At 45.7% G+C, this 27,983-nt stretch overlaps 1 protein-coding gene across 1 annotated transcript; it reads right to left on the reverse strand.

The window, feature by feature from the left end:
- Window positions 1-193: 193 nt before the first annotated feature.
- On the reverse strand, window positions 194-27,956 carry GCKR (glucokinase regulator). The gene is given in 20 exon segments (XM_033176209.1): window positions 194-607; window positions 1,398-1,532; window positions 5,053-5,202; window positions 15,663-15,746; window positions 15,840-15,937; window positions 16,132-16,148; window positions 16,150-16,226; window positions 16,597-16,673; window positions 17,015-17,112; window positions 17,321-17,419; window positions 18,059-18,177; window positions 20,576-20,681; window positions 22,963-23,057; window positions 24,682-24,735; window positions 24,918-24,984; window positions 25,331-25,404; window positions 25,802-25,870; window positions 26,821-26,889; window positions 27,052-27,207; window positions 27,486-27,956. Coding segments are annotated over 20 exon segments (1,875 nt in total). The 5' UTR covers window positions 27,546-27,956; the 3' UTR covers window positions 194-436.
- Window positions 27,957-27,983: the final 27 nt, after the last annotated feature.

Below are 27,983 nucleotides of genomic sequence, written 5' to 3' on the forward strand. Positions count from 1 at the left end.
CGTATGTACACCTGGCTGCATGTTGGTAATGAAAATACAGGGATGTTAGTATAAGGCTTGTGTTAGGGACCAATGAAATTGAGTTGGGGGCAGAATTAAAGGAACAAATCTGCTGTTAAGACCAACCCATGCCACCCATCCTGTCCCACCTCTGATCTACTATTTGATTTACTGACTTTGAAAGGTTAACTTTCCAAAATAAGACATTTCATTTTATTTCTCAAATCAGAATAAGTCGGTGAGAGTAGAAACCACTAGGTCAAGAGAAAGAACTCTCCCCCAAAATGGAGAGAATCTTTCTCCCTACCCTGGGCTGCTGGTGCCCCTGGAAACGGGACTTCTTCCTCCCACATATGCTGCTAGCACAAGTCCCCTTGGGCCATCTGGGCTGAAGTGGGCAGGGTGGGGCCCCTTTCACCCACCCAGAAACACGGGTTCACTGACCGTCAGGCTCTAGGATCTCCAGGGGGTCCGCGGTGCGCTTCTGACCTGGCCCAGCAAGAGCACTCCTGACAGCCTCACAGACAGAAGGAGCTGCAGCCAGGTGTGCCTGAGCCTCAGTAATTGAGCACCGGAATAGGAGGCTCAGCAAGGCGATGGGGATCACCTGTGTGGAAGAGGCAGCGGGCACTGAAGCCTGAGGGAATTAGGTCATTAGAGAAAGAGCCCCGGGGGAAGGTCGGGCACAGTGGCTCACGTCTGTAATCCCAGCACTTTGGGAGGCCGAGGCAGGCAGATCACTTAAGTTCAGGAGTTTGAGACAAGCCTGGCCAATATGGCGATACCCCGTCTCTACTAAAAATACAAAAATTAGCCAGGCATTGGTGGCTGGCACCTGTAATCCCAGCTATTTGGGAGGATGAAGCAAGAGAATCTCTTGAACCTGGGAGCGCAGAGGTTGCAGTAAGCCGAGATCGCGCCACTGCACTCCAGCAGCCCGGGTGACAGAGCAAGACTCCCTCTCAAAAAAAAAAAAAAACCAGAACCCTGCAGCAGTTAAAGCATTTGATATAGGAATCAGGAGCCACCAGGTTAGATGGAAATTGGATGTTATGAAGACTAGAAGGTGGTAACAAGGTGGATTAAGAGCAGACAGAAACCTTCATTTTGACCAGGGAAACTCGTATTCGTCCTTCAAAACCCAGTCCAAATACCTTTTCTGCCTCTTTTTCCTGACTCCCTTCCTAGGCAGAATAGAAGACTCCTTTTCTGTGCCCCTGTAGTACCTTTTTCACAGCTCCAGGACCACTTGTCACAGTCATGTCTCCCCCATGAACGTGGAGATCCTTGTGAGCAGAATGCCACTGAGCTTTGTAAATCCAGTGCCAAACAAACTTCTTGGCACATTGAAAGTACTCAAGAACTTTTTGTTGAATGACCAGCAGTGGGCAGGATACCTGTTCCTTCTCATGTGCAACCTGGACATGGCAGGAGATGGGAGCAGCCCGAATATCATCTGACAGTGGCTGGGGAAAGTGGATCACTCGGGGGAGGCTCTCGATGCATGGAGCCTTGGACTGTCCAGAGAACCGCTAAGGAAAAAGTGGTAGGATCAGTGTCAGGCTAACGGCCAGAGGAACTAAGAACGGAGTCAAGGGAGAAGAAGGAACTCTGAGAGTGGGAGGCTGGGATCCCGAAGCCTGGCTGGAGAGGCTGGAGATGATTTGTCCATGTTGGCAATCCTAAACTCGTAATTCCCAGGTGTAAAGAAAAACTAGGTTAAGGGGGTTGGTGGTGGGCTTGATTGGCTGGGTTAAACTGGAGAATTAATGGCAAATTGGTCAAATTTGCATGCATGTCACACCAATCCCATAGGTTGGTAATCTGGACTCCCTCTCTCTAGTTTCCTCTATAACCACATCCATCTTGCACACTAATGTGAGACTGTTCATCTACAAACACTGCTTCCATTTTGTCACTACCTTCCTCTCTGTCTAGCTCAGCATTGTCCAGTAGAAATATAATGCAAGGCTGGGCATGGTGGCTCACACCTGTAATCCCAGCATTTTGGGAGGTCAAAACAGGAGGATCACTTGAGCCCAGGAGTTCGAGACCAGCCTAGGAAACATAGCAAGACCCCATCTCTACAAAAAATAAAATAAATTAGCGGAGTGTGGTGGCACCTGCCTATCGTCCCAGCTACTCAGGAGACTGAGGTGGGAGGATTGCCTGAGCTCAGGAGTTTGAGCTATAGTGAGCCATGGTGGTGCCACTGCACTCCAGCTTGGGTAACAGCGTGAGACCCTGTCTCTAAAAAACTAAAAATAAAGAAAAAAAAATGCAAACCACACGTGTGTTTTTAGTAGATGTATTAAAAAAAGAAATAGGTGAAATTGGCCAGGCACGGCAGCTCACACCTGTAATCCCAGCACTTCAAGAGGCCAAGGCAGGCGGATCACAAGGTCAGGAGTTGGAGACCAGCCTGGCCAATATGGTGAAACCCCATCTCTACTAAAAATACAAAAAAAAAAAAAATTAGCTGCGCATGGTGGTGCATGCCTGTAATCCCAGCTACTCAGGAGGCTGAGGCAGGAGAATCAACTGAACCCAGGAGGCGGAGGTTACAGTGAGCCAAGATCGTGCCACTGCACTCCAGCCTGGGTGACAGAGCGAGAATACATCTCAAAAAAAAAACAAAAAAATTGATTTCACCTATTTCTCCTGACTTTGTGATCTGCCTACCTTGTCCTCCCAAAGTGCTGGGATTATAGGAATGAGCCACGACGCCTGGCCTGAAATCAATTTTAATAATATATTTCATTTAACCCAGTATATAACCCAATGTAAACAACATTAAACATTATTAGTGAGATATTTGGCAATATTTTTCTATATTCATATTTTGTATTTTGAAATCCAGTGTGTATTTTACAATTAGAGCACACCTCAATTTGGTTTTCTGTGACTCTTTTTGTCTTTTTTTTTTTTTTTTGAGAGAGAGTCTCACTCTGTCACCTAGGCTGGAGTGGAGTGGCACTATCTTGGCTCACTGAAACCTCCACCTCCCAGATTCAAGCAACTCTCCTGCCTCAGCCTCCCTAATAGATAGGACTATAGGCCTGTGCCAACATGCCCGGCTTTTTTTTTTTTTTTTTTTTTTTTTTTAGTAGAGACAGCGTTTCACCATGTTGGCCAGGCTGGTCTCAAACTCCTGACCTCAAGTGATCTGCCCGCTTCGGCCTTCCAGAATGCTGGGATTACAGCATAAGCCACCATGCCCAGCCAGCCCACCTCAATTTGGGTGCTAGATTTGCAATGCTAAAAAGCGAAATGTAGTCCTACCAAAACATTAAAGTTACATTTAATTTAAAAATTATACAGCTTTGGTTTTTACATAAAATTAAAAATTCAGTTCCTTAGTCACACTAGCCACATTTCAAGTGCTCAGTAGCCACATGTGACTAATGGCCAGTGTTTTGGACAGCACAGGTCTAGCTGCATTTGGCAAGTCCAAATTCCTGCCTGACTTTAACCTTCCATATCCCTCCCCTTCCTACTTCTTCACAATCCCTCACTGTGCTCTAAAGTGACTTGCCACTCTGGTCAGACCTGTGTCCCTCACATATCATGCCCAGTCCCCTTTCTGGGACTTGGTGAATGACCTAACAGGAATGCCCTTCTGTCCATCTGTCCAAGCCATAACCACCAGGCCTAGCTCAAATACCATCTCCTCCATGAGGCCTTCTTTTTGCTATAATGCATACTGACCCCCACCTTCTTTGTACCTCCACTGGACTTCAGTAAGGACCACAGTTTATTTTGGGGACCTGGTGGGTGCTCACTAAATGTTCATCGATTGATTCCTTTCACATAGGGTTGCCAGATTTTGTGAACAAAAATACAGGACATCCAAATATATAATGAAAAAAATTTAAAAACTCAAATATTGCATAGAGCATACTTAATGAAAAAATTATTCCATATTTATCTGAAATTCAAATTTAACTGGGTGTCCTGTATTTTTATTTGCTGAATCTGGCGACCCCATTTTCATGACCATCTGTTGTGCTGTCTGCTCAGCATCCACTCCTCCTTCTGGTATCAGCACCTTGGTTTTCCTCTGAGGATCTATCACTCCCCCATGCTCAGGTAATGAGGCTGGATCGAGGCTCACCTCCCAGCCCTTTTTCCACCACCATCCTGAAGGGAGAGCACATGAACCAGACTGGGCAGAGCACCCCTTGCCCTGGAAAACAGTGATTGCTTCAGGGACATGCATGTGTCCCAAGCAAGAGCTTCCGACCAGGCATTTGCAAGAACCACAGGACAGGCAAGTTCTTTGCCCACTAGTATTGCCAAGTAAGTTGTCAGGCTGGCACTACTGCTGGCCAGTTTGCCACCTAATGGAGAAAACTTGCCTAAGAATGAGAACAACTACTGGGCGCAGTGACTTACGCCTGTAATCCCAGCACTTAGGGAGGCTGAGGCGGGTGGATCACCTGAGGTCAGGAGTTCCAGACCAGCGTGGCCAACATGGCAAAACCCTGTCTCTGCCAAAAAATACAAAATTAGCTGGGCATGGTGGTGGGTGCCTATAATCCCAGACACTCAGGAGACTGAGGCAGGAGAATCACTGGAACCTCAGAGGCGGAGGTTGTGCTGAGCTGAAATAGCACTGCTGTACTCCAGCCTGGGCGATAGCGTAAGACCCCATCTCAAAAAAAAAAAAAAAAAAAAAAAGAATGAGAGTAACACAGAGGAAAGAAGCCGAGTTAAGGGTGGAAAGTTCTGGAACACATTAGATTTAGCTGCCCTAAGATTGTTCAGTTATATCAGTTGTCATTTTCTTTGTTTAGCTTAAACCAGTATAAACTCATTTTCCATCACATTTGTAACTGAAACAGTCTTGCCTAATAATTACAATTTCACAAACACACCCAAGTGTGCTCACACACTCCTTAAGGGGAAGATGCACCTAATTGGAGGAGCAGAAGCACATAGAAAAGGCAGCCTGTACTCTTACACATTTCCATACCTCTGCAAAATGCCCTCCTCTGACAGCCTAAGCATTGAGGCCAGGCCCCACCCAGCCCTGCCCCATCATATCCCTACCTGCAGCATGGCCAGTGCCCGCCAGAAGAGCTTGGAGTTGCTAATTCGAAGGTCCAACATGTGGTTTTGTAGGATCTTCCCAAGAAGCACATGAGCACCTGTACTCACTGTATTCAGCACCCATTTGGTGCTTAGCTCACGCTGGAACTTCTGAAAAGGGTAGACACACGGGGGTGTCAAAAATTAGAGGACAGAAGAGCAGCAGAGTGAACAAGCCCTGTTATCAGATGGGAAACCAACTGTCAAGAACCAGGGACCAAAATGCAGACGTGGTTTGTTTGAGCAGCCCAGGGTTTAAATGTCAGGGCAGTAGATGTAAACCAGGACTGTCTCAGGCAAACCTGGTAGCTTCACCCATTTGTGTTTTTGACCCCTAGGTAGACAGACATGTTCTCTGAGTCCTTCCACATTAGGATTTTGATCCTGCTGAATTGTTCCTTTTTCTCCCTGGGTATCAGACAGCAGGAGTGGGATTCATTCCACTAAACCACAGGCTTCTTGAGAGGGCAGAGATGGTGACTTACTCTGCTCCAAGGCCCCAGTTTTTTAGACCATGACTGACATGTTTGCTGATCAATATGTTTGTTAAGGCCAGGCACAGTGGCTCACTCCTGTAATCCCACCACTTTGGGAGGCCAAGGTGGGCAGATCACCTGAAGTCAGGAGTTCTTGACAAACCTAGCCAACACGATGAAACGCTGTCTCTACTAAAAACATAAAAATTAGCTGGGAGTGGTGGCATACACCTGTAATACCAGCTAGTCAGGGGGCTGAGGCACAAGAATCACTTGAATCCGGGAGGTGGAGGTTGCAGTGAGCTTAGATTGTGCCACTGCACTCCAGTCTGAGCAACAGAGTGAGACTGTGTCTCAGGGGAAAAAAAAATGTTTGTTGAAAAATGAATTCTATTTAATTTTTTTAACAACCCTACACAATAAGTTTATCTATCCTCATTTTTATATGTGGGGCAACTAGAGGTCAGAAGTGAATTAACTTGGAGAAGCTCGTATGATAACGAGATGCAGAATGACGACCTAAATCCAGGTCTTCTGATTCAATGATGAGGGCATTTCCTACTTTGTCGCAAATATCTCCTGGATGAATGAGAGAACCTATGTGAAGGCAGGTCGAAAACTAAAAAGTTGTACAAACATGTGGTATCGCAAGTATAAAACTGCCACTTGTTTTTGGCCCTTATATTCTGTCCACTTTGGGGCACCATAACACCTATCGACACATTAGCAGGGAAACTGGGGCCCAGTAAATGTGTTGAGGGGATTAATTCATTGGTGATATGGTTAGGCGACTTTGTGTCCTCACCCAAATCTCATCTTGAATTGTAATCCCCACAGTCCCCATGTGTCAAGGGAGAGACCAGGGGGAGGTAACTGAATCATGGTGGCGGGGGGTTCCCCCATGCTATTCTTGGGATAGTGAGTTCTCATGAGATCTGATGGTTTTATAAGGGGCTCTTCCCCTTTCATTTAGCACTTCTTTCTGCCACCTTGGGAAGAAGATGCCTTGCTTCCCCTTTACCTTCCACCACGATTGTAAGTTTCCTGAGGCCTCCCCAGCCATACTGAAATGTCGATCAATTAAACCTCTTTCCTTTATAAATCACCCACTCTCAGGCAGTTCTTTTTTTTTTTTTTTTTTTTTTTTTGAGTTGGAGTCTCTCTCTGTCGCCCAGGCTGGAGTGCAGTGGCCGGATCTCAGCTCACTGCAAGCTCCGCCTCCCGGGTTTACGCCATTCTCCTGCCTCAGCCTCCCGAGTAGCTGGGACTACAGGCGCCCGCCACCTCGCCCGGCTAGTTTTTTGTATTTTTTTTAGTAGAGACGGGGTTTCACTGGGTTAGCCTGGAAAAATCGGCCTGGTTATAGCCAGGAAAATCCTTAAAAAGAAAAATAGGCTGGGCACAGTGGCTCACACCTATAATCCCAGCACTTTGGGAGGCTGAGGTGAGCAGATCACTTGAGGTCAGGAGTTCAAGACCAGCCTGGCCAACAGGATGAAACCTGATCTCTACAAAATACACAAAAGAAAATTTGCCTGGGGTGCTGGCATCTGCCTGTAATCCCAGCTACTTGGGAGACTGAGGCAAGATAATCACTTGAATCTGGGAAGTGGAGGTTGCAGTGAGCCAAGATCATGCCACTGAACAACAACTTGGGCAACAGAATGAGACTCCATCTCAAAAAAAAAAAAAAAAAGAAGAAGAAGAAGAATGAAGAACAAACCCTATTGGCACTAAACATACCATAACACCTCTATAATTAAAACATATGGTACCAGCACATCAATAGACAAACCAGTGAAACAGAATAGAAAGTCCATAAATAGACCAATGCACATAGAAATTGAGTGTGTGACACAGGTAGCATCCTAAATCACTCAGGGAAAGATGAACTTAAAAAAATTATATTGGAGCCAGGCATGGTGGCTCACCCCTGTAATCCCAGCTCTTTGGGAGGCCAGGGCAGGATGATTGCTTGAGGCCAGGGATTTGAGACCAGCCTGTACAACACAGCAAAATCCTGTCTCTACAAAAAAAATGTATTTAATCAGCCAGGCATGGTGGTGTGTGTGTAGTCCCAGCTACTTGGGAGGCTGAGGTGACATGATTGCTTCAGCCCAGGAGTTTGAGGTTGCTGTGAAATCTGATCACATCACTGCACTCCAGCCTGGGTGGCAGAGTGAGATTCTGTCTCAAAAAAATAAAAAATATATACATATATATGGACAATTCAATAATCACTTAGAAAAATATATAATGGATTCATGTCTTACCCCATACACAAGAATAAACTCCTAATAAATTAAAGATCTAAGTGTTTTAAAAAGAAAAAAAGAAACCATCTTTACTAGCAGAAAACATGGATGAAATTCCTTTACTAAAATAGGTGTTAGAAAAAGCTTTCTGGACCATGCCTATAATCCCAGCGCTTTGGGAGGCAGAGGTGGGTAGATCACTTGAGGTCAGGAGTTCAAGACCAGCCTGGCCAACATGGTGAAGCCCCTGGCCAACATGGTGAAACAAAATTAGCTGGGCGTGGTGGCAAGCGCCTGTAGTCCAGCTACTCCAGAGGCTGAGGCAGGAAGATCACCCCAGAGCCCAGGAAATCGAGGCTGCAGTGAGCTATGATCATACCATGGCAGTCCAGCCTGGTTAACAGAATGAGACCCTGTCCCAAAAAAATAATAAAATAAGGCTGGGCATAGTAGCTTACGCTTGTAATCTCAGCACTTTGGGAGGCCAACACGGGCAGATCACCTGAGGTCAGCCTGGCCAACATGGTGAAACCGTGTCTCCACTATAAATGCAAAAATTAACTGGGCATGGTGCTCCCAGCTACTCTGGAGGCTGAAGAAGGAGAATTGCTTGAACCTAGGAGGCAGAGGTTGCAGTGAGCTGAGATCATACCACTGCACTCCAGCCTGGGTGACAGAGCAAAACTCCATCTCAAATAATAATAATAATAGTACTAAAATAATAATAAATAAATGAAAACTACACAGAAGTGGCATTTCTAATCTATCAGATTGATAAAATCCCAAAGCTTCTCGAAACTCTCCAAGAGGCAGTAGGAGAGCAGCACTCTTGTATTTTGCTGGTATGGAAAGCAAAATAGTAAGCCCTGTAGAAGGAAATTTTGCAATATCTAACAAAACGGCATATGTATGCAACCTTTGACCCAGCTCTAATACTTCTAGGAATTTACGCCAAAGACACACTTCTGACAATACAAAAATACATGTACATTCATTATATCGTGATTGATAATAGCAAAATATGGGAAACCTAAATGTCCTACATAGGAGATTGCCTGAGTAAACTATTGCATATGTGGAAACACACAAAGGTAAAAATTAATGAGGAAGAGCTCTATGAGCCAATATGGAGTGATTTTCAGAATATCTTCTTAAAGCACAAAAGAGTATAGTATACCACCTTTTGTATAGGAAGTGCAAACTATATATATATGTACACAGACTTTTTTTCCAAAAAGAAACATAGGAGGATAAGCCAGTAACTAATTAACTAATTCCCTACAGCATGAATGGAAATGGAATGAGACAGCAGATATATTGATGATGTTGGAAATCAACATGATCACTAAGGGAAAGAGGAAGAAGAATGGGATATATATATATATACAGTATATATATAGTATATATAGATGTATGTGTGTGTATATATATGCATACACATTCATCTGTATGTAAACAAATCTACATATGCATATGTGTATATGTATGCATGCATATATACATAAACACACACACATACACACCCTTATTCTTTCTACTGATACGGCTTAGAGGCAAAGACACACCAGTAGCAGTGAACATACCTAGCATTTGGGTTTCTAAATACTAGAACCCACTAACAAGAACCAGGGCTCCTCAGAAAAATGACTGACTCCACAGCTGGACCAGGGAAAGTATAGGTGAACCTGGATCGGCGGCTTTGTGTTCCTGCTTAGGAGATTGACAGGGCAAACTATTGTTACACACACACACACACACACACACACACAAATGCAAATAAGTAATAATGATGAAGAGATCTATAAACTGCACTGCAGTGATTTTCAAAATATCTTAAGCAAGAAATGCAAGATGTAAAAAAGATGCTACCTTTTGCATAAGAAGGTTATTATTATTATTTTGCAAAAAGAAACACAACAAAGAGTGTTCAAATACTGATGTGGATATGTCACAAGGACACAGGAACCAGCTTGAGTGAGCTCTCATTTTGAGCATTAAAATAAATAATGAATAACAATAAGAATGGATTAAAACACATTTAACAACAACAACAAATTTGTGAGTCCATATTGACACTGAAAAAACAAAGATAGATAGGGTAGATAGGATGGGGAGAGAAGAAAAAGATTTTCTTTCTTTTTTTTGAGATGGAGTCTCACTCTGTCACCCAGGCTGGAGTGCGATGGCACAATCTTGGCTCGCTGCAACCTCCGCCTCCTGGTTCAAGCAATTCTCCTGACCCAGTGTCCCGAGTATCTGGGACTACAGGTGCACACCACCACACCCGGCTAATTTTTGTATTTTGGGAGAGACGAGGTTTTGCTATGTTGGCCAGGCTGGTCTCAAACTCCTGGCCTCAAGTGATCTGCCTGCCTTGGCCTCCCAAAGTGCTGGGATTACAGATGTGAGCCACCACACCTGGATGAGAGAGATTTTCTTTACAGAAGAATGCCAACTACTAAATATAGATGGAAGGGATAGAAATAGAAAATCACCATTTACGGCCGGGCGCGGTGGCTCAAGCCTGTAATCCCAGCACTTTGGGAGGCCGAGACGGGCGGATCATGAGGTCAGGAGATTGAGACCATCCTGGCTAATATGGTGAAACCCCGTCTCTACTAAAAAAATACAGAAAACTAGCCGGGCGCGGTGGCGGGCGCCTGTAGTCCCAGCTACTCGGGAGGCTGAGGCAGGAGAATGGCGGGAACCCAGGAGGCGGAGCTTGCAGTGAGCTGAGATCCGGCCACTGCACTCCAGCCTGGGCGACACAGTGAGACTCTGTCTCCAAAAAAAAAAAAAAAGAAAAGAAAAAAAAAGAAAATCACCATTTAAAAACTTACCATAGTAATAATTAATTCAACCAAGAATCATCAGTGGATGCTAAAACTATTGGGTGAAAGATTGCTAGGAATAGGATACAGAGAAATCTAACAGACACCATCCTAGCTAAACAATTGACTATAGCATCACCAATAAAGGAGCAAACTGACATCAGTTGCCTCCTGATGTGATAACTGATAAGGATGCAACTTCCCCTATGCAGTACTCCTACCAAAAATTTAACCTGAATATAATGAAGGAACAATCAGGCAAATCCAAAGTGAGGCATATTCTGGAAAATAATTGATCTGGACTTCTAAGATATCAATGTCATCAAAGAGGAAAAAGACAACTGAGAATAAAGGAATAAAGGAAATAATGGAATAAAGGAAAACCAAAAAGACGTAATAACGGAATGCAGTGCATTATCTTTGATTGGATCCTAGATCTGGGAAATAAAAACAATACAGGAATATCTGGGGAAATTTGAATATGGTCTAGATAATAGATAATAGTATTATATTAATTATCATTTTCCTGAGTGGAAAATTATATTGTAATTATGTAGTTGAATGCCCTTGTTCTTAGAGGACATATGTCAGAGTAATTAGTATGACACATCGTGGTATCTCCAATTATCTTCTTTTTTTTTTTGAGATGGAGTCTCACTCTGTCACCCAGGCTGGAGTGCAGTGGCACGATCTCAGCTCACTGCAACCTCCACCTCCCAGGTTCAAGCGATCCTCCTGCCTTAGCCTCCCGAGTGTCTGGGACTATAAGCATGTGACACCATGCCCGGCTAATTTTTGTATTTTTAGTAGAGATGGGTTTCACCATGTTGGCCAGGCTGATCTTAAACTCTTGACCTCGTGATCCACCCACCTCGGCCTCCCAAAGTGCTGGGATTACAGGCGTGAGCCACCATACCCGGCTTCAATTATCCTTCATATAGTTCAGGGGAAAAGAAAGAGATGAAGCAAATATGGCAAAATGTTAATAATTGATGAATCTAGGGAAAAGTATATGGGTGTTTGTTGTACCATTTTTGTATTTTTCTGTAGGTTTGATTTTTATCAAAAATAAAACTGTATCCACTGTCACTTTGGAAGGCAAAAAAGAAAACAAAACAAAATAAAAGCGTAGGAACAGTTTACATCAAAAATACTTCTTTTTTTAAATTTTATTTTATTTATTTATTTATTTTTTGAGACAGAGTTTCACTCTTGTTGCCCAGGCTGGGGTGTAATGGTGCGTTCTCAGCTCACTGCAACCTCCACTTCTCCTGCCTCAGCCTCCCAACTAGCTGGGATTACAGGCACCCACCACCATAATCAGGTAATTTTTTTGTATTTTTAGTAGAGACAGGGTTTCACCATGTTGGCCGGGCTGTTCTCGAACTCTTGACCTCAGGTGATCCGCCCGCCTTGGCATCCCAAAGTGCTGGGATTACAGGTGTGAGCCATGGTGTCTGGTAAAAAATATTTCTATAGCTAAAGATTGACCAGCCCAAATAAAGCCTCTTTATTTCAAACAATTCCAATTCGTTTAGAAAGATAAAACCAGGCTGAGTGCAGTGGCTCACTCCTATAATCCCAGCACTTTGGGAGGCCAAGGCAGTCGTATTACATGAGGTCAGAAGTTCGAGACCAGCCCAGCCAACACGGTGAAACCCTGTCTCTACAAAAAATACAAAAATTAGCAGGGCGTAGAGGCGTGTGCCTGTAATCCCAGCTACTCAGGAGGCTGAGGCAGGAGAATCACTTGAACCTGGGAGGCAGAGGTTGCGGTGAGCCAAGATCACACCACTGCACTCCAGCCTGGGCCACAGAGCAAGATTCTGTCTCAAAAATAAATAAACAAATAAATAAAACCAACATCAACCAAAAGCCAAAAAACACAAAGGAAAAGATTGATAGATTTGACTATGTAAAATTTTAAATAAAATGTCTCTACATAAAAAACACAAAAATAAAAGAAAATAATAAGCTGGGGAAAATATAGAACAGAAAAAAAGGACTACTGTTTTTGCTATACACACCCCTTCTTACAAATAATAAGAAAAAAAAATACCCCCCAAAGAAAGAATGGGTAAATAGACCCAAAAGACAAAAGCAGCACATGAAAGACAAAAAAAAAAATGTATCAAATGACCAATATATATTTTTAAGTAGTCCACCTACACAATGATTAAAGAAATATGGGCTGGGCACAGTGGCTCACGCCTGTAATCCCAGCACTTTGGGAGGCCGAGGTGGGTGGATCACGAAGTCAGGAGATTGAGACCATCCTGGCTAACACGGTGAAACCCCATCTCTACTAAAAATACAAAAAAGTAGCCAGGCGTGGTGGCGGGCGCCTGTATCCCAGCTACATAGGAGGCTGAGGCAGGAGAATGGCGTGGACCTGGGAGGCGGAGCTTGCAGTGAGCTAAGATCGGCCACTGCACTCCAGCCTGGGCGACAGAGCAAGACTCCATCTCAAAAAAAAAAGAAAGAAATATAAATTAAAACAACACTGAAATGCCCTTTTGTTGCTTTGCTAATTAGCAAAGTTTTTTTTTTTTTTTTTTTTTTGAGACGGAGTCTCACTCTGTCGCCCAGGCTGGAGTGCAGTGGCGCGATCTCAGCTCACTGCAAGCTCCACCTCCCTGGTTCACGCCATTCTCCTGCCTCAGCCTCCCCAGTACCGGGACTGCAGGCGCCCACCACCACGCCCGGCTAATTTTTTGTATTTTGTTTAATAGAGACGGGGTTTCACCGTGTTAGCCAGGATGGCCTCGATCTCCCGACCTCTGATCCGCCGGCCTCAGCCTCCCAAAGTGCTGGGATTACAGGCGTGAACCATGGCGCCCACCGCAAAGATTTTTTATAAGGATGCTACCCAGTATTTATAAGGGTGTAAGGGAACAAGCAACTTCATGCTTTACTTATAAACCTCTTTGGAGGGCAATTTGACTATATGTATCAAAAAGCGCCAAAAATTTACATCCCCTTTGACCCAATGATTTCGCTTTTGAGGTTTATCCTGGTGAAATAGTCAAATTCCCAAAAAATGTGTGTATAAGGATGTTCAGTGCAGCACTTTAATAAAAACCATAATATTGAAGCTGTCTCTGTGTCTAATAATTGGAGTTAGAGTGAACAATTTATGGTACATCCATACAGTGGAATATTACACTGACATTAAAAATGATAGCAGTGATCTATCAGATGAGACCATGTCCTGGCATGATAAAAAACATAATAATAATAATAATTTTTGACAATGATAGTGATCTGTTAGTACAGAAAGATGTTCGTAATTTTAAATGAAAAAAAGCAACTTTAAAACAGCATATCAAGTATGGTCTTACTTTTGTACAATATATTTATATATGCATATAATAGAAATTTAGAAGGACATTCTCCAAAATCTGTCAGAGTCTTTTTTTTTTTTTTAAGATGGTGGATTTGGAGTGAATTTTTCCTTTTTGCATTTCTGTAATTTGTAATGTTTTTACTACAAAAAAGTATTGCTATTAAAATGAACATTTTTCTTTAAAAATACAGTGTTTTGGCTAGGCGTGGTGCTCATGCCTGTAATCCCAGCACTTTGGGAGGCCAAGGCGGGTGGATCACTTGAGTCTAGGAGTTGGCAACCAGCCTGGGCAACGTGGAGAAACCCTGTCTCTACAAAAAATACAAAAATTAGCCAGTCATGGTGGTGTGTGCCTGTGGTCCTACCTACTTCAGAAGCTGAGGTGGGAGGATCAGTTGAGTAGGGGAGGCGGAGGTTGCAGTGAACTGAGATGGCACCACTGCACTCTAGCCTGGGCCAAAGAGTGAAACCTTGTCAAAAAAAAAAAAAAGGAAAAGAAAAAGAAAGGAAGGAAGGAAGGAAGGAAGGAGAGAGAAAGAGAGAGAGAAAGAAAAGAAAAGAAAACGAAATGAAACGAAACTGGAAGGAGAGTGGATTCCCTGTTCAGGGGCAGAGAAACTTCCTCTTCTTATTATAAGAGCTCTAAGTCCAAGTAAGTCAGTGTTTCAGCTGTGTCTGGTCAAACCAGGAAACTTCCTGACAGACGTGGTTTGAATAACGAATAAGAGACCACATCTCTCCAGAGCAACCCTTCAGGGCCCTGATTCTGCCCATGGACGGTGGGCAGGTGGTGTATGAGAAAACGGAGAACCAGAGATGCAAAATTGCTTGCTTTCTTGGGCCACACAGCAGAGCTAGACTGGCATCCAGAGTTCCCAAAGCCCACACAAAGCTCTAAATTGCAAAGAGTACACACACTGATTATTATTTCTGTAATTATTATCAGTACTTGTGCTGGATTATAATTCATTGGCAAGCAGGGACTATATGCACGTAAAGTTATCTGCAATGAATTCAGCATAGCAAACTTGCAAAAAATAAAAAATAAAAGGTGCTGTAAAAGCTTTTGAATAATGATGATGACTTTGGTATCAAAAATTAACATGTCCCAGCCAGGCACAATGGCTGTAATCCCAGCACTTTGGGAAGTCGAGGCAGGCAGATCACTTGAGGTCAGGAGTTTGAGACCAGCCTGGCCAACATGAGGAAACACTATCTCTACTAAAAATACAAAAGTTAGCTGGGCATGGTGGCGCGCACCTGTAGTGCCAGCTACTTGAGGCACGAGAATCACTTGAACCCAAGAGGCAGAAGTTGCAGTGAGCCAAGATCGCGCCGCTGCACTCCAACCTGGGCGACAGAGTGAGACTCTGTCTCAAATTAAAAAGAATTAACCTGTCCCAAAGGACAAATGAACATCTGTCAGGTGACTGGTGGCCTATCCTGCACTTTTTGCATATTCCTAGAGACAGCTGAGCCCAGTAAATCATTGCCTTGGGAATTCTGACTAGTGACCTGGTAACCCATGACCTTGCCCAGCTGGCTTTGTGAAGGTCAGAGAGGTCTCCAAGCTTTCTACCCTCCAGCCTCGGGTTTTTTGATTCCTGGAATCCCTCTCCCTCTGAGCCCCTTACTGCAGATAGGACCTTCTCATTCCCCATACCTGGACGAAGTTTCCTTCATATTCAAAGAAAAGCGGTGGCCATGTGATGCCGATGATGGAGGGAAAAAGCTTCTTCAGAGGGATCTGGAGAGAGAGAAAGAGGAGCAGGAGAGCCATCTCCAGGAAGGCCTGGCCACAACTGCCACCTGGGTCCCCTCGTCACGGCTGGACTCTCACCGGCAAGGTCTGCCCCACGGTGCTGTGGGCCAGGGCCTGGATGTGGCTGGTTTTCTCTTTCACCTGCTCCACTATAGTCTGCACCTCCGTGAGGTTGTCTAGGAGAAGGGGAGGGCATTAGAGTCGAAAGGCTGGCTATGCAGCTGTTCCTCCTGCTCCCCTGGCTGGGTCAGAATATTCACCCATTCCCTCCCTCTAAGCAGGTACCCTAAGACTGAGAAAAATGACAGCTCCTCTGAGTCATTCTACTTCCCCACTCCCCAGCCCTCACCGCTCCCATCTTCCCTCTCACCATCCAGCGTGAAAATAGACCACAGTGTCAATTTCCGTGAGGGAGGGCAGGATGGAAGTCAAGAAGTCCTCCTGGGAGAAGGTGAACTGGGGACCCTGGGGCAGAAGAAGATGGGAGGGTCCCTCCCATGCAAACATTCTAAAGCACAGACGTGAGGACTAAAGGGGGCCGTGGAGGAGATCTAACACTTTTGTCTACAGGTGAAAGAGCTGAGGTTCAAAAAGGTACAGTGTTTTGCCCAAGACGATGTAACAAGTCAGTGGACTAGCGCCAGGTTTGGGGACTGGATCTAGAGTTTTCCACACTGCCCATGCTACGCCAAAGCCTCATGACTTCTGACTCATATTCTCTTCTCTGGACCACCTATTCCAATGAACTTCTCACCTAGCTTCACCTTCCCCTTTTCTTCCACCCTCAGCACACCAGTGATCTCCCCAACTTCCCCAAGTCCTGTTCTTCTCCGACCTGGTTGGTGAGCTCAGCCTTCTGATTAAACATGTCACTGTGATCACCAATGAGAAAGCCACGGACATCTCGGAAATCTGGGAAGTTTAAGGACAAGAAGAGATGAGTGATTGGCTATATAGAAAAGGAAGGTTCTAGGCTTCAGGGTGAGAAAATGGGACTGGGAGGAAAAGTAGCAAGTGGGGCGTGGAGTGAGAGGTAGCCCATGTGGGAGGCAATAGTTAAGCACAGGGGTGGGAGCTGAGAAGGAATCAAGGGCTGAGCTGGGGTTCGAAGGAAGAAGAATTTGACTGAAGTGCCTATTTAGATAGGGAAGGAGGGACACTCCCATGGGTTGGGAGTAGGACAGTGTTTGGAGAGCAGCCCAATTGGTTGGGATCAGGAGGAAGCAGGAAGAACATCTGGACTGGGGTCCCACCAGCACCAAAGGTGTGGATGCACTCTACTCCATCCATGATGGCAATGATGCCCAGGGTCTGCCAGCCAACCAGGTACATGTGGCCTTTCTTCTGCAGACTGAGAATGGGTCAGAGGTCAGGACATGAGAGATCACAGTGAAAAGAGGCCAGAGATGTCCACAGAAGAACACAGGAGTCAACAAACCACGACCCTTCAAGATGCAATCCCATCACCCATATCATGTTAACAAGTCTCATAGAGTCTCCCTGCTCTCGGTATTCTCCATCCGGGCCACATCCCCGCCTCTAAACACATATCCACACACCTGGTGCTGACGCTTTTCATCAGGGTGGCAATCTTGGGGCTTTGGCTGTAGGTCACCTGATGAGCTCGCTCAAATGTCCGCAAGATTTCCAGGAGGCATCTGGGAGAAAAGCCACCAGCTCCCAAGAGGGGCCCAATGCCCCCTCAGAAAGCTTAGGTACCTCCCTGAGCGGGGAGGTGAAGGCACAGCTCCCTTAGAACTAAGTTCTGCTGGCCCCTAGAGAGGTGCAGAGAGTAGGCCCAGACTGCGTTCAGGAGGGGCAGCAAGGGCTTCAATGGGCAGAAAACAAAAGAGCAGAAAGAGGGAGGAGTGCATCAGGAAAGCACCTGGAGGAGCAGGCTCTGCGAGCCACTGGGAAGGGGAATGAGCAGCCTGGGAGTGAGGCTAGAGACCCTGGAGAGGGAGGCAGGCCCCGAGTAGGATGAGCTCTACCTGCATGACCTGGACCACCCCCAAATCAAAGGACCCTAGGGAGCCAGGCTAGCTTTGGAGGCCCCAGGCTGGCTCAGGGATTAGGTCTGGACCTGAGGAATCCAGGATCCACTGGAAACAATTCGGACTCTGCGACTATGTGGTGGGAGCAACAGCATGTTCCAGCCAGCTCCCTTCCCAGGGGAGGCGTGGTGGGCTGCAGTCTTATTGCCACTAGACCAGTCTTGGGATCTAGACCTGCCAATCCCCATCCATACCATCTCACGCTTGCCTGACTCTGACCTCTCTCGTCCAGATCCTCCCTACCTTTGAGATGCTGCAACGCCCTGGTCCACAGTCTTATGGGCTGCTAATAACAGGGTTTCCAGCAGGATCTTGGTGGCACTTCCACCTTTCATCCGGGAGGAGCCGCTGAGACCCTCGGGCTGAGGGGGTGAAGACACCCAAGAGGAATTGGGAGAGGATGAAGACCCCAGAGACCATTTGTTAGTAACCCCCGGGCATGCATGTGATAGCACCGGTGGCCCCCAGTGTGCTTGTGAGGAAGGGTGCTGGGGTGGGCTTGACTGACAGGAAGATTAGAAAGAGGGGAAGGGCCTCCTCTGGTCACTCCTAGGTATATTCAGGACTTTCTGGAGAGGAAGTCACAGTGATTGGGTCTCTTGTCAGCTGGGTCAAGGGTTTTTCATAGAGTGCTTTTCTTTTCTTTCTTTCTTTCCTTTCTTTTTTTTGAGATGGAGTCTCACTCTGTTACCCTATCACCCAGGCTGGAGTGCATTGGCAGGATCTCAGCTCACTGCAAGCTCTGCCTCCTGGGTTCACACCATTCTCCTGCCTCAGCCTCCTCAATACCTGAGACTACAGGCACCTGCCACCACGCCCGGCTAAGTTTTTGTATTTTTAGTAGAGACGGGGTTTCACTCTGGTAGCCAGGATGGTCTCCATCTCCTGACCTCGTGATTCGCAAGCCTGGACCTCCCAAAGTGCTTTTATTTATTTATTTATTTATTTATTTTTGAGATGGAGTCTCGCTCTGCCACCCAGGCTGGAGTGCAGTGGTGCAATCTTGGATCACTGCAACTTCTACCTCCCAAATTCAAGTGATTCACCTGCCTCAGCCTCCCAAGTAGCTGGGATTACAGGCACCTGCCACCATGCCCAGCTAATTTTTGTTTTTTTTTTTTGAGATGGAGTCTCACTCTGTTGCCCAGGCTAGAGTGCAGTGGTGTGATCTTGGCTCACTGCAAGCCCTGCCTCCCGGGTTCACGCCATTCTCCTGCCTCAGCCTCCTGAGTAGCTGGGACTACAGGCACCCACCACTACGCCTGGCTAATTTTTTGCATTTTTAATAGAGACAGGGTTTCACCATGTTTGCCAGGATGGTCTCGATCTCCTGATCTTGTGATCCGCCTGCCTCGGCCTCCCAAAGTGCTGGGATTACAGGCGTGAGCCACTGCGCCTGGCCTAATTTTTGTATTTTTAGTGGAGACGTGATTTCACCATGTTAGCCAAGCCGGTCTTGAACTCCTGACCTCAAGTGATCTGCCCACCTTGGCCTCCCAAAGTGCTGAGATTACAAGCATGAGCCACCACACCCAGACCAGAGAGCACTTTTATTTCCAAGAAATTTCTCCCCAACTTCCCCCACCTCCACCATTGTCTATGGTAGTTTATCAGTCCAAACATCACATGTCATATCCTTTTCAGAGACCAATGAAGCAGTGATTGCAGCGGTCCAGATGTGGAACACAGCACACCAGACAGACAAAGAGGCTACAGCAAACAGAATGATAACAGTAGTGGCTGAGGCTGGGTGCAGTGGCTCACACCTATAATCCCAGCACTTTGGGAGGCCGAGGCAGGCACATCACCTGAGGTCAGGAGTTTGAGACCAGCCTGGCCAACAGGCTGTCTATTAAAAATACAAAAAGTAGCCAGACATGGTGGCAGGTGCCTGTAATCCCAGCTACTCCACAGGCTGAGGCAGGAGAATTGCTTGAACTAGGGAAGCAGAGGTTGCAGTGAGCCAAGATCGCACCATTGCACTCCAGCCTGGGTGACAAGAGCAAGAATTCGTCTCAAAACAAAAACAAAAACAAAAACAGAAGTGACTGAGAAAAGAAGATTGAAAGTCAACATTTGCATAGAGGAGGAAAGACAGATGAGGATTTGGGGGGTGAAAGCTGTGGAATTCTTATGTCATATGGAATTCTACCTTCCTATCTCACAAAAGGAAGATGGAGGAGAATGTCGCAGATGGTGTGCCCATCACTGGTAGAGGGAGGCACTGGCTGGAATCTGGCTAAGGCCCAAGTAAGGAGAAATGGTGCTAGTGAAATGTATCCGCAATCCAGATGAGAAAAAAAGAACAGGAAAAAACAGCTTTCAAGCTAAGAAGGGCCACCAAATTTTGGAGAGGATTTAAAAAGGCAGAAGAATGAAACAAAACTGCACCCCATTTTTTAAAGCCCATATTTAAAATGTAAATATGTGAGAGAGACAGACTGAGACATAACAATGGCTATTCAACGCTGTCTATACATAGATGGCAAAGAGCTTCTTTAAACAGAAACTGTCCCAGACCACTGAAGTGTTTAAGGCTTACCAATTTGAGAGACAGGGTTGGAATGAAGATGAAATATCTTAAGGTGAAAACGTAAATGGGAAAATAGGATTTGGTTTATAACATTTTAGCTGACTCACAATGCCTCAGGAATTTAAACAAGATGTAACAGAACCTAAAATCAGAGGCCCCAAGGAAGTGGCAAGCAGTTCCCAGGTGTTGGGGGGTGGTGGAGAACATAGAAAAAGGAGAGGCCCTACCCCGATGGCAAGATTGAGCACAAAAGCTTTCTGTTTCTCCTGCATTTTCTGCATCCGCTCTGCTACTTGTCGGAATGTTGAACTCCAGTCTTCAATGGGGTCATTTCTGAGATCCAGAGAGACACAAGGTGGGGAGATTGTCTATGAGGATCTCAAAGAAGGGTCTCAGCTGGGAGTCATGATCAAAGACTGCATCGGGATTGAGGTCAGAGGTCAACAACTTCATACAGACATATGCTTTGGAGCTTTTAGAGGCACTGTGTCCCTGAACCCCGAGGACGGGGGTTCATAAAATATTCAGCACCTCAAGCCCAGAGCAAAGTCAACACTCAAGTTTAAAGTCCCAGCCTGAGACGAAAACCGTCTTGTGTCCTGCTCCTTGCATAAGCCCCAATGCCATGGCTATACTCATCTCACCCTCTGCAGCTCCTTTAGGGAATGCCTGTCATTCAAATGTCAAAATTGCCACCTCATGTTCCATCTTAGGGTCCATCAGAAGCCCTTCCCATTCGTGGGAATACATTCTGGAAATCCCTCCAAGGAGTGAACTCTCAGTACCAGAGAGAGGGATAACAGTGAGGGAACCAAGCTGCCAGGTAGCACCTCACAGTTGTCGAACATTCCTTGAGTAAATTAATTGGGAACAAATCAATGTGTTCATGAGATAAGAGGGCTATAGACTTGTTATCTGCTTAGTTACAAATCATGGAATCTCAAAGAATGACGATCTTCTTTAGTTGATTTCTAATGGCTTTGCTAGGGGATAATTTATGAATCACCCATTGTGGCAGGACCTCAAAGAGACAGTTACTTCTGTACATGGCACCCCTAATTTCGCCTTATCATCCCATCATGCAAAGGTTCCCTCCCTTCTTGAACTATTTTTGTATTTTTTTCTTCTGTATTACTTCTAGGGCAGACAAGTTTCACATATTTCATGCCCGTTGTATAAAATGTCTCCTGTCATTTTTCCTCAAACTATTTCTGAAACTTCTAGAGTCCTAAGAAAGAGGAGACTAAAGCAGAGAGGGTTCATACTGTATGGTTTAACATCGAGATTCCTAAACACAACTGGGCATCCAAATCATCTGGGGAGTTTTATTTTTTGATAACTACTCATTTCTGGTACCACATCCACCTTAAGATTCAGATTCGGTAGTTCGGGAGTGGAGCCCAAAAATCTGTATTTTAAAAAAGCTTCCCAGATGACTCTGAAAATCAGCCAAGTTTGGGAGCCACTGATTTAAGGAACAACTGGAAGATCTCCACGCCTACGTTGTTTGAAATTCTTCATTTCACTTAGTCATAGGCCCTGAAATTAGCATCCACTGCAGCAGATACATTTTTGGTGAAGGAGAGCCCTCCATGAAAAGGATCAGGGTTAGGAGTATTTCAGATTCATCTACACCTTCGCATAAATTATACTACAGCCTAGAATCTGGGAGGTGAAAAAGCACCTTGGAAAAACCCATTTGTCCCCCTTCCCAAGACCACCGCTAAATACAAAAAGCTGCTCTAAAATAATCAACAAGCCTTTGCTGCATCCCTCTGGTGTCAGGAAGCCCTCAGCTTTGTCAGGTGGCCCACTCCAATGGTTTATTTAGCAGAGTTCCCCAAACCTGGCTGTGCATCAGAATCTCCAGGGTTGCTTTCAAAAAATAGATATTCCAGGGCCTTACTCCAAACCTACAAAATCAGACCTCTTACACAAGGAACTAAGAATCTTCTTTATTTCTTTGTAACATTCCCCAGGCAGATCATACACAGAACCACATCTGAGCACTACTGGTTTAATATGTTGACTTATTCTGAGATCAAAGTGACCACTGACATAGAGAATAAGAGGGAGGTGATTTGGTAATGAGGGGCTCTCAGGAAAGGGAAGAGGGTGAGAGATCTGAGGAGCCTCAGGGGAGGAAAGGGGTGCCTGGAATGATGAGAGAGAATGGGCACTAAATAAAGGAACTGGACAAAGAGGAGTAGCAGGCCATCTGGCACCCACTGCTACTACTTTGAAAAGGTGCTTGGGGCTCATCCCTCTATGAAAGCAAAGATATTTGTGGTATGCATCTTCCTGACCCCATTTATCCTCCATTTTATCCCTTGTTTTTCTTGCCTCTTCAATCCCTGTTTCGACTGTATGCTATCTTGTATTTTATGCATCCTTTATAAGCCGCCTTTAATGCTTTGTGAAACAAGGAGAGAATAATTCAACCAACCAACAAACAAAAAAATCTTATAAGCTTAGGGGTACCCCATATTTACTTTCATATTCTGAGATTTGGTGAACAAGACTATCTGTTGTCTCGCTTGTGGTTGTACTATAGACTTTGACATGTTCCCTTCCAGCCTGCCCCAGGACTGCCCAGTCATTCCAGAAGGCTCACCTGGCCATGCTCACTGGATTGAAGCCAACCAAGACTGGCAAGAAGACAGCTGTGTTGTTCATGCAGTAGTCCATCTGGCCTGCCACAAAGGGAGCCTGATGGTGAAGAGAGAGAAGGGCATGATGAGGGGGTCATTACTCTGACTGATGCCCGAGGCTCAAGTGCATCAGAATCCTTCAGAATGCTTGTTCAAAATGCAGATTCCTAGGTATAGTTACAATCTACTGGATCCACATTTGAAGGGGCAGCACATTTTTAACAAGTACCTCAAGGGCACTACATTTTTAACAAGTTCCCCAAGGAAATCGTCTGCATGGTAAAGTTGGAATACTATTGAACTAAATCATAAGCTCTTTGAAGTCAATATCCTCTTCTCTTTGTGTGCTTCCTTCCATATATAACACTGGTGGGATCTAGTTTCTGCTCAGTGAATTCTTAGAGCCAGAGAGCTGCAGAATTGAGAGGAAACTTGGAGTCATCTGGCTCAGTGCTTCTCAAACTACCTGGAAATCTTGTTAAAATGCTCAGTAGGTCTGGAGTGGGGCCTGAGATTTTGTGTTTCTAACAAGTCCCAGGTGACATTGATGTTGCTGGTGCAGGCACCATATTTTAAGTAGCAAGGGATTAGTCCAGGGGCCATATTTTTCTGTAAAATGCCAGATAGTAAATACTTTAGGGTTTGTGGGCCCTATGGTCTCTGTCCAATTACTCAACCCTATAGTTAGAGCATGAAAGAGGCCCTAGGCCATATGTAAACAAAAATGGCTGTGTTCCAATAAAACTTTATTTTAGGGGCTAGACATGGTGACTCATGCCTGTAATCCTAGCACTTTGGGAAGCCAAGGTGGGCAGATCACTTGAGGTCAGGAGTTCAAGACTAGCCTGGCCAACATGGTGAAACCCTGTCTCTACTAAAAATACAAAACTAGCCAGGCATGATGGCATGTGCCAGTTCCTGGGGAGACTGAGGCAGGAGAATCGCTTGAACCTGGGAAGAGGAGGCTGCAGTGAGCAGAGATTATGCCACCGCACTCCAGCCTGGGAGACAGAGGGAGACTCCGCCTCAAAAAACAACAACAACAACAACAAAACAAAACTAACCTTTATTTTAGGGCCCAGTGTGGTGGCTCATGCCTGTAATCCCAGCACTTTGAGAGGCCGAGTGAGGCAGATGGATCACCTGGTGTTAGGAGTTCAAGACCAGCCTGGCCAACATGGTGAAACCCTGTCTCTACTACAAATGCAAAAATTAGCCGGACATGGTGGTGGGCACTTGTAATCCCAGCTTTTTGGGAGGCTGAGGCAGGAGAATTGCTTGAATCCTGGAGACGGAGGTTACAGTGAGCCGAAATCATGCCATTGCACTCCAGCCTGGGTGACAGAGCGAGACTCCATCTCAAAAACAAACAAACAAACAAACAAACTTTAAAAACAGGCAGCTGGCTGCATTGGCCAGCCAGTATAGTTTGCTTAGCCCTGGACTAGTCCACCTATCTTGGTTGCTGATTGATTGATACACAGTTATTCTGAAATAGAATCCCTTCCCCATCTTCCCACATTCACATGACTCGATCCAAGTTAGTGAAACTAAAACCAAAATTCTTTGAGCAAACTTCCTGCTTTCTAGCACCCATCTCATTGATCTATCTTCCATGCTATTCCATTCCCACTCACTTCCTCTCTCTAAAATTGATCCTCTCAACCCATCTTTCTACTCACAGAGAGTCCCACAGAAATGCCAATAACAATCACCCTCTTCTTCCCAGCAGCCACCTAGGAGACGAGGATGGACAAGGCAGTGTAACTGGGAGGATTCCAGGGCACAAACCTACAGTGTGAGGATATCAGGGCCAGGAACAGGGGAGGGAGGAAATAGGCTTTGGCTGAATGCTGGGGCTTTTATGTCCCCATGAGAAGATAGAGGTCTCTGGTCAATATCAGTGAAAAGCACAGACCTTCTTCAGTTCCTCAATCCCGTGTAAGGCACTATCTTCTGTCCCCTCCCTAGAGGCCACCACAGACCTAAGAGGACAGACTCAAGGTCAGTGGCACTGGTTGGGAAGCAGAAGCCTATGGTTTATTAGGGCAGGCTACATTAAGAGATGGGAATAAAGGGAAAACTGTCGTTGAATGAGCACCCACAGTTTGTTGGGCACCATGATAGACACTCTGTAGAGTTGAAAAACTCAAATACCTACAACAGCCAGTCAGGCAACATAAGTACGTGAAGTGGGCCAAGTGTAAGGGAATAAGGAATGGAAGGGACTAAGGCAAGCTGGACACAATCTCTGTGTAAAGGCATTCAAACTCAGTTTCTAAGAAATACTATTTAGGTCAAACAAAATATTCATAGGCTAACTTGGCTTACCTGTCACCCCCTGCAATGAGGTAGGTGTAAAGAGATTTCTGTCCCAGACCTTTCATCAGCTGATTAAAGGACACCTGTAAGGGGGTGAGGATGTAAAGAGGTAATGACAGAGAAGAAACAGTTATCTTGGATTTTCAACTGCTAGAGGGCAGAGACTACATAATGATTCTCTTAGACCAGTGCTTAACCCAGTCCTACATGGAATCTGGCACTTAAAGCTGCTACTTGGAGATGATTACTTGGTGGTACATGGGATGTAGAGACATTGACAACATACTGGCGGGACTCAGATGGGCCCAGAAGAAATGGGACTTCATGGTGCCATCTAGCTTTTGGAAGAGAGAGCAAGCCAGGCTTGGAGTCCAAGTCTAGTGAGGGGCCACCTGGGAGCTTAGTTATGATGATCTTTGTGCTTCTGAGGGTCACCTCCAGAAGTGGAGGGGGAAGAAAACTGGGGACCAGGGTGCTCACCGACATGAGGAATGCCATCCGGCCAGAGGTACCCTCACCACTCAGCACAATCAGCCCCCCATCCGGCTCCTGAAGAAGGAAAGAGGCATATATCACCAGGGCCTGGCTCAGGTTGAAGGAAGAATATTCTTTTTTTTTGTCAGTAATGCAAGAGGAATTGGAAAGACTCCTTATCCCTCCTCTCATCACAAAACTGAACAAATACATGCAGCGTAATGTAGCAAAAAGAACACTGGATTAGAGAAACCAGTTTCACTCCCACGTCTTGCTCCACTAGTTGTTCAAATCCTTACTTATTCCAGAAAGAACTGAAAGCAGCTTTGTCATCTAAATAAAAGTAAATAATAAAAGCAGCATTATCCAGCAATTATTAGCTGAGTGTATTTGAGCAAGCTACAGTGATCATCCTTTCTAAATCTTTGTTTTTTCTTTCTTTTTTTTTTTTTTTTTTTTTGAGACGGAGTCTCGCTCTGTCGCCCAATCTGGAGTGGAGTGCAGTGGCCGGATCTCAGCTCACTGCAAGCTCCGCCTTTCGGGTTCACGCCATTCTCCTGCCTCAGCCTCCCCAGTAGCTGGGACTACAAGCGCCCGCCACCTCGCCCGGCTAGGTTTTTTGTATTTTTTAGTAGAGACGGGGTTTCACCGGGTTAGCCAGGATGGTCTCGATCTCCTGACCTCGTGATCTGCCGTCTCGGCCTCCCAAAGTGCTGGGATTACAGGCTTGAGCCACCGCGTCCAGCCATCTTTGTTTTTTCATCTGACAAAAACAAACAGAAGTCATATCAACTTCACAGGCTTTTGTGAGGGTAATAGGTGTGAAAGTAGATTGTCAATTATAAAGTATTAAGCAGATGAGTTATTATTATTTATTCATAAGATGAAAATAAGCATCCAAAAGGGAGGATTTCCAAAAGGGAGAAAGGAGAATGAGATCTATCAAAGTGAGAAATAGAGACAATAAAAAGAGAAAGATGGAAACAGGAAAGTTTAGGTAGGGAACACAAGGAAGGTTAATGTACCTTCAGCACCTCCTGAACTTTCCCAGCCACCTGTACCATGGTGGTCAGAATGGATTCGCTGTAGAGTCTCTGTAGGGAACAGGCAGGAATGAGAAGCCAAAAAAAGGAGGACGATGGATGGTGGAGGGAGTCTCAGGGTTTCTGATATTAGGAGCCATGGTCAGGGAGAGCAGAGGTGGGGTTGGGGTTGGCATGTTTATGTGCAGGGCCCAGGTCTTGGGTCTTGGTTACCTGGTATGTGGGCAGGGCTTGCCCCTCCTCCTGGAAGATCTCAGCATCACATTGTCCCAGTAGTCCAACAATTCCCTCAGCATCTGCTTTGTCTAGGTCCTGGGTCAGTGGGTTTGACTTCTCTGTGATTGGCACAGCTGCCTCGTACCCAGACAACTAGAAGGAAGAGGGGACAAGGATGGAGCAGGAAGCCAAAGCTTCACTCACACCTGTAAGCTGGAGGTGGGAGTGGCAGCAGGCACAGAGTTGGGACTCACACACACGGACACACACACCACACTAGAAACTCAGCTTGCACTTAGTACTCTGGGCATATTAGGGAAAGAACATCAGGAAGGAAGAAGAGGTGAGCAGAAACCAGGGTGGAGGGAAGACTGGATGAAAAATAATTCTAGGAATCAGCACAGAAAGCCAACATGAAGAAGGGGTCTCACCTCCCACTTGCCAGGCTCTGGGGTCTCAATAACATGTTGAAACCGTTTTGTGCCTGGCATGGTCCCGTGCTGTGGATATACTGTTCCACCTGCCTCTTCAGCCACACAAACCCCTCTGGTCACAATGACTCTGCTTCTAGTTGGCAGGGCCTTATCTGAGCCACAGTGATGATTAACCCAAGCACCCTAGGCTCTCAGAGCACCACCCCCTGTACCACTGCCTGCACCACCCTTTCCTGGTCACTAGGCCCCTAGCCCTCTGGTAAACCCAGGGAAACTCCTGGGGTTCCTCTTTGCATGCACCCCGACTGGCCAAGTCTCTGCTTTGGCCCTTAAAGATGAAGACCTGAGGCTCGGGACTTTTGCCCTACAGGGACAATGCCCTCTTCTCCGGAGGACCTGGAGCCTGGGAGTGCAGGACAACACCCATGGCAGTGAGAATCCCTGGGCAAGTGTCCTCCGAGGCCAGAGATCAGGGTCTCCAGGTCAGCAGAAGTC

The sequence above is a fragment of the Trachypithecus francoisi genome, unplaced genomic scaffold, assembly GCF_009764315.1.
Source record: "Trachypithecus francoisi isolate TF-2019V2 unplaced genomic scaffold, Tfra_2.0 Lachesis_group17, whole genome shotgun sequence".
Lineage (NCBI taxonomy): Eukaryota > Metazoa > Chordata > Mammalia > Primates > Cercopithecidae > Trachypithecus > Trachypithecus francoisi.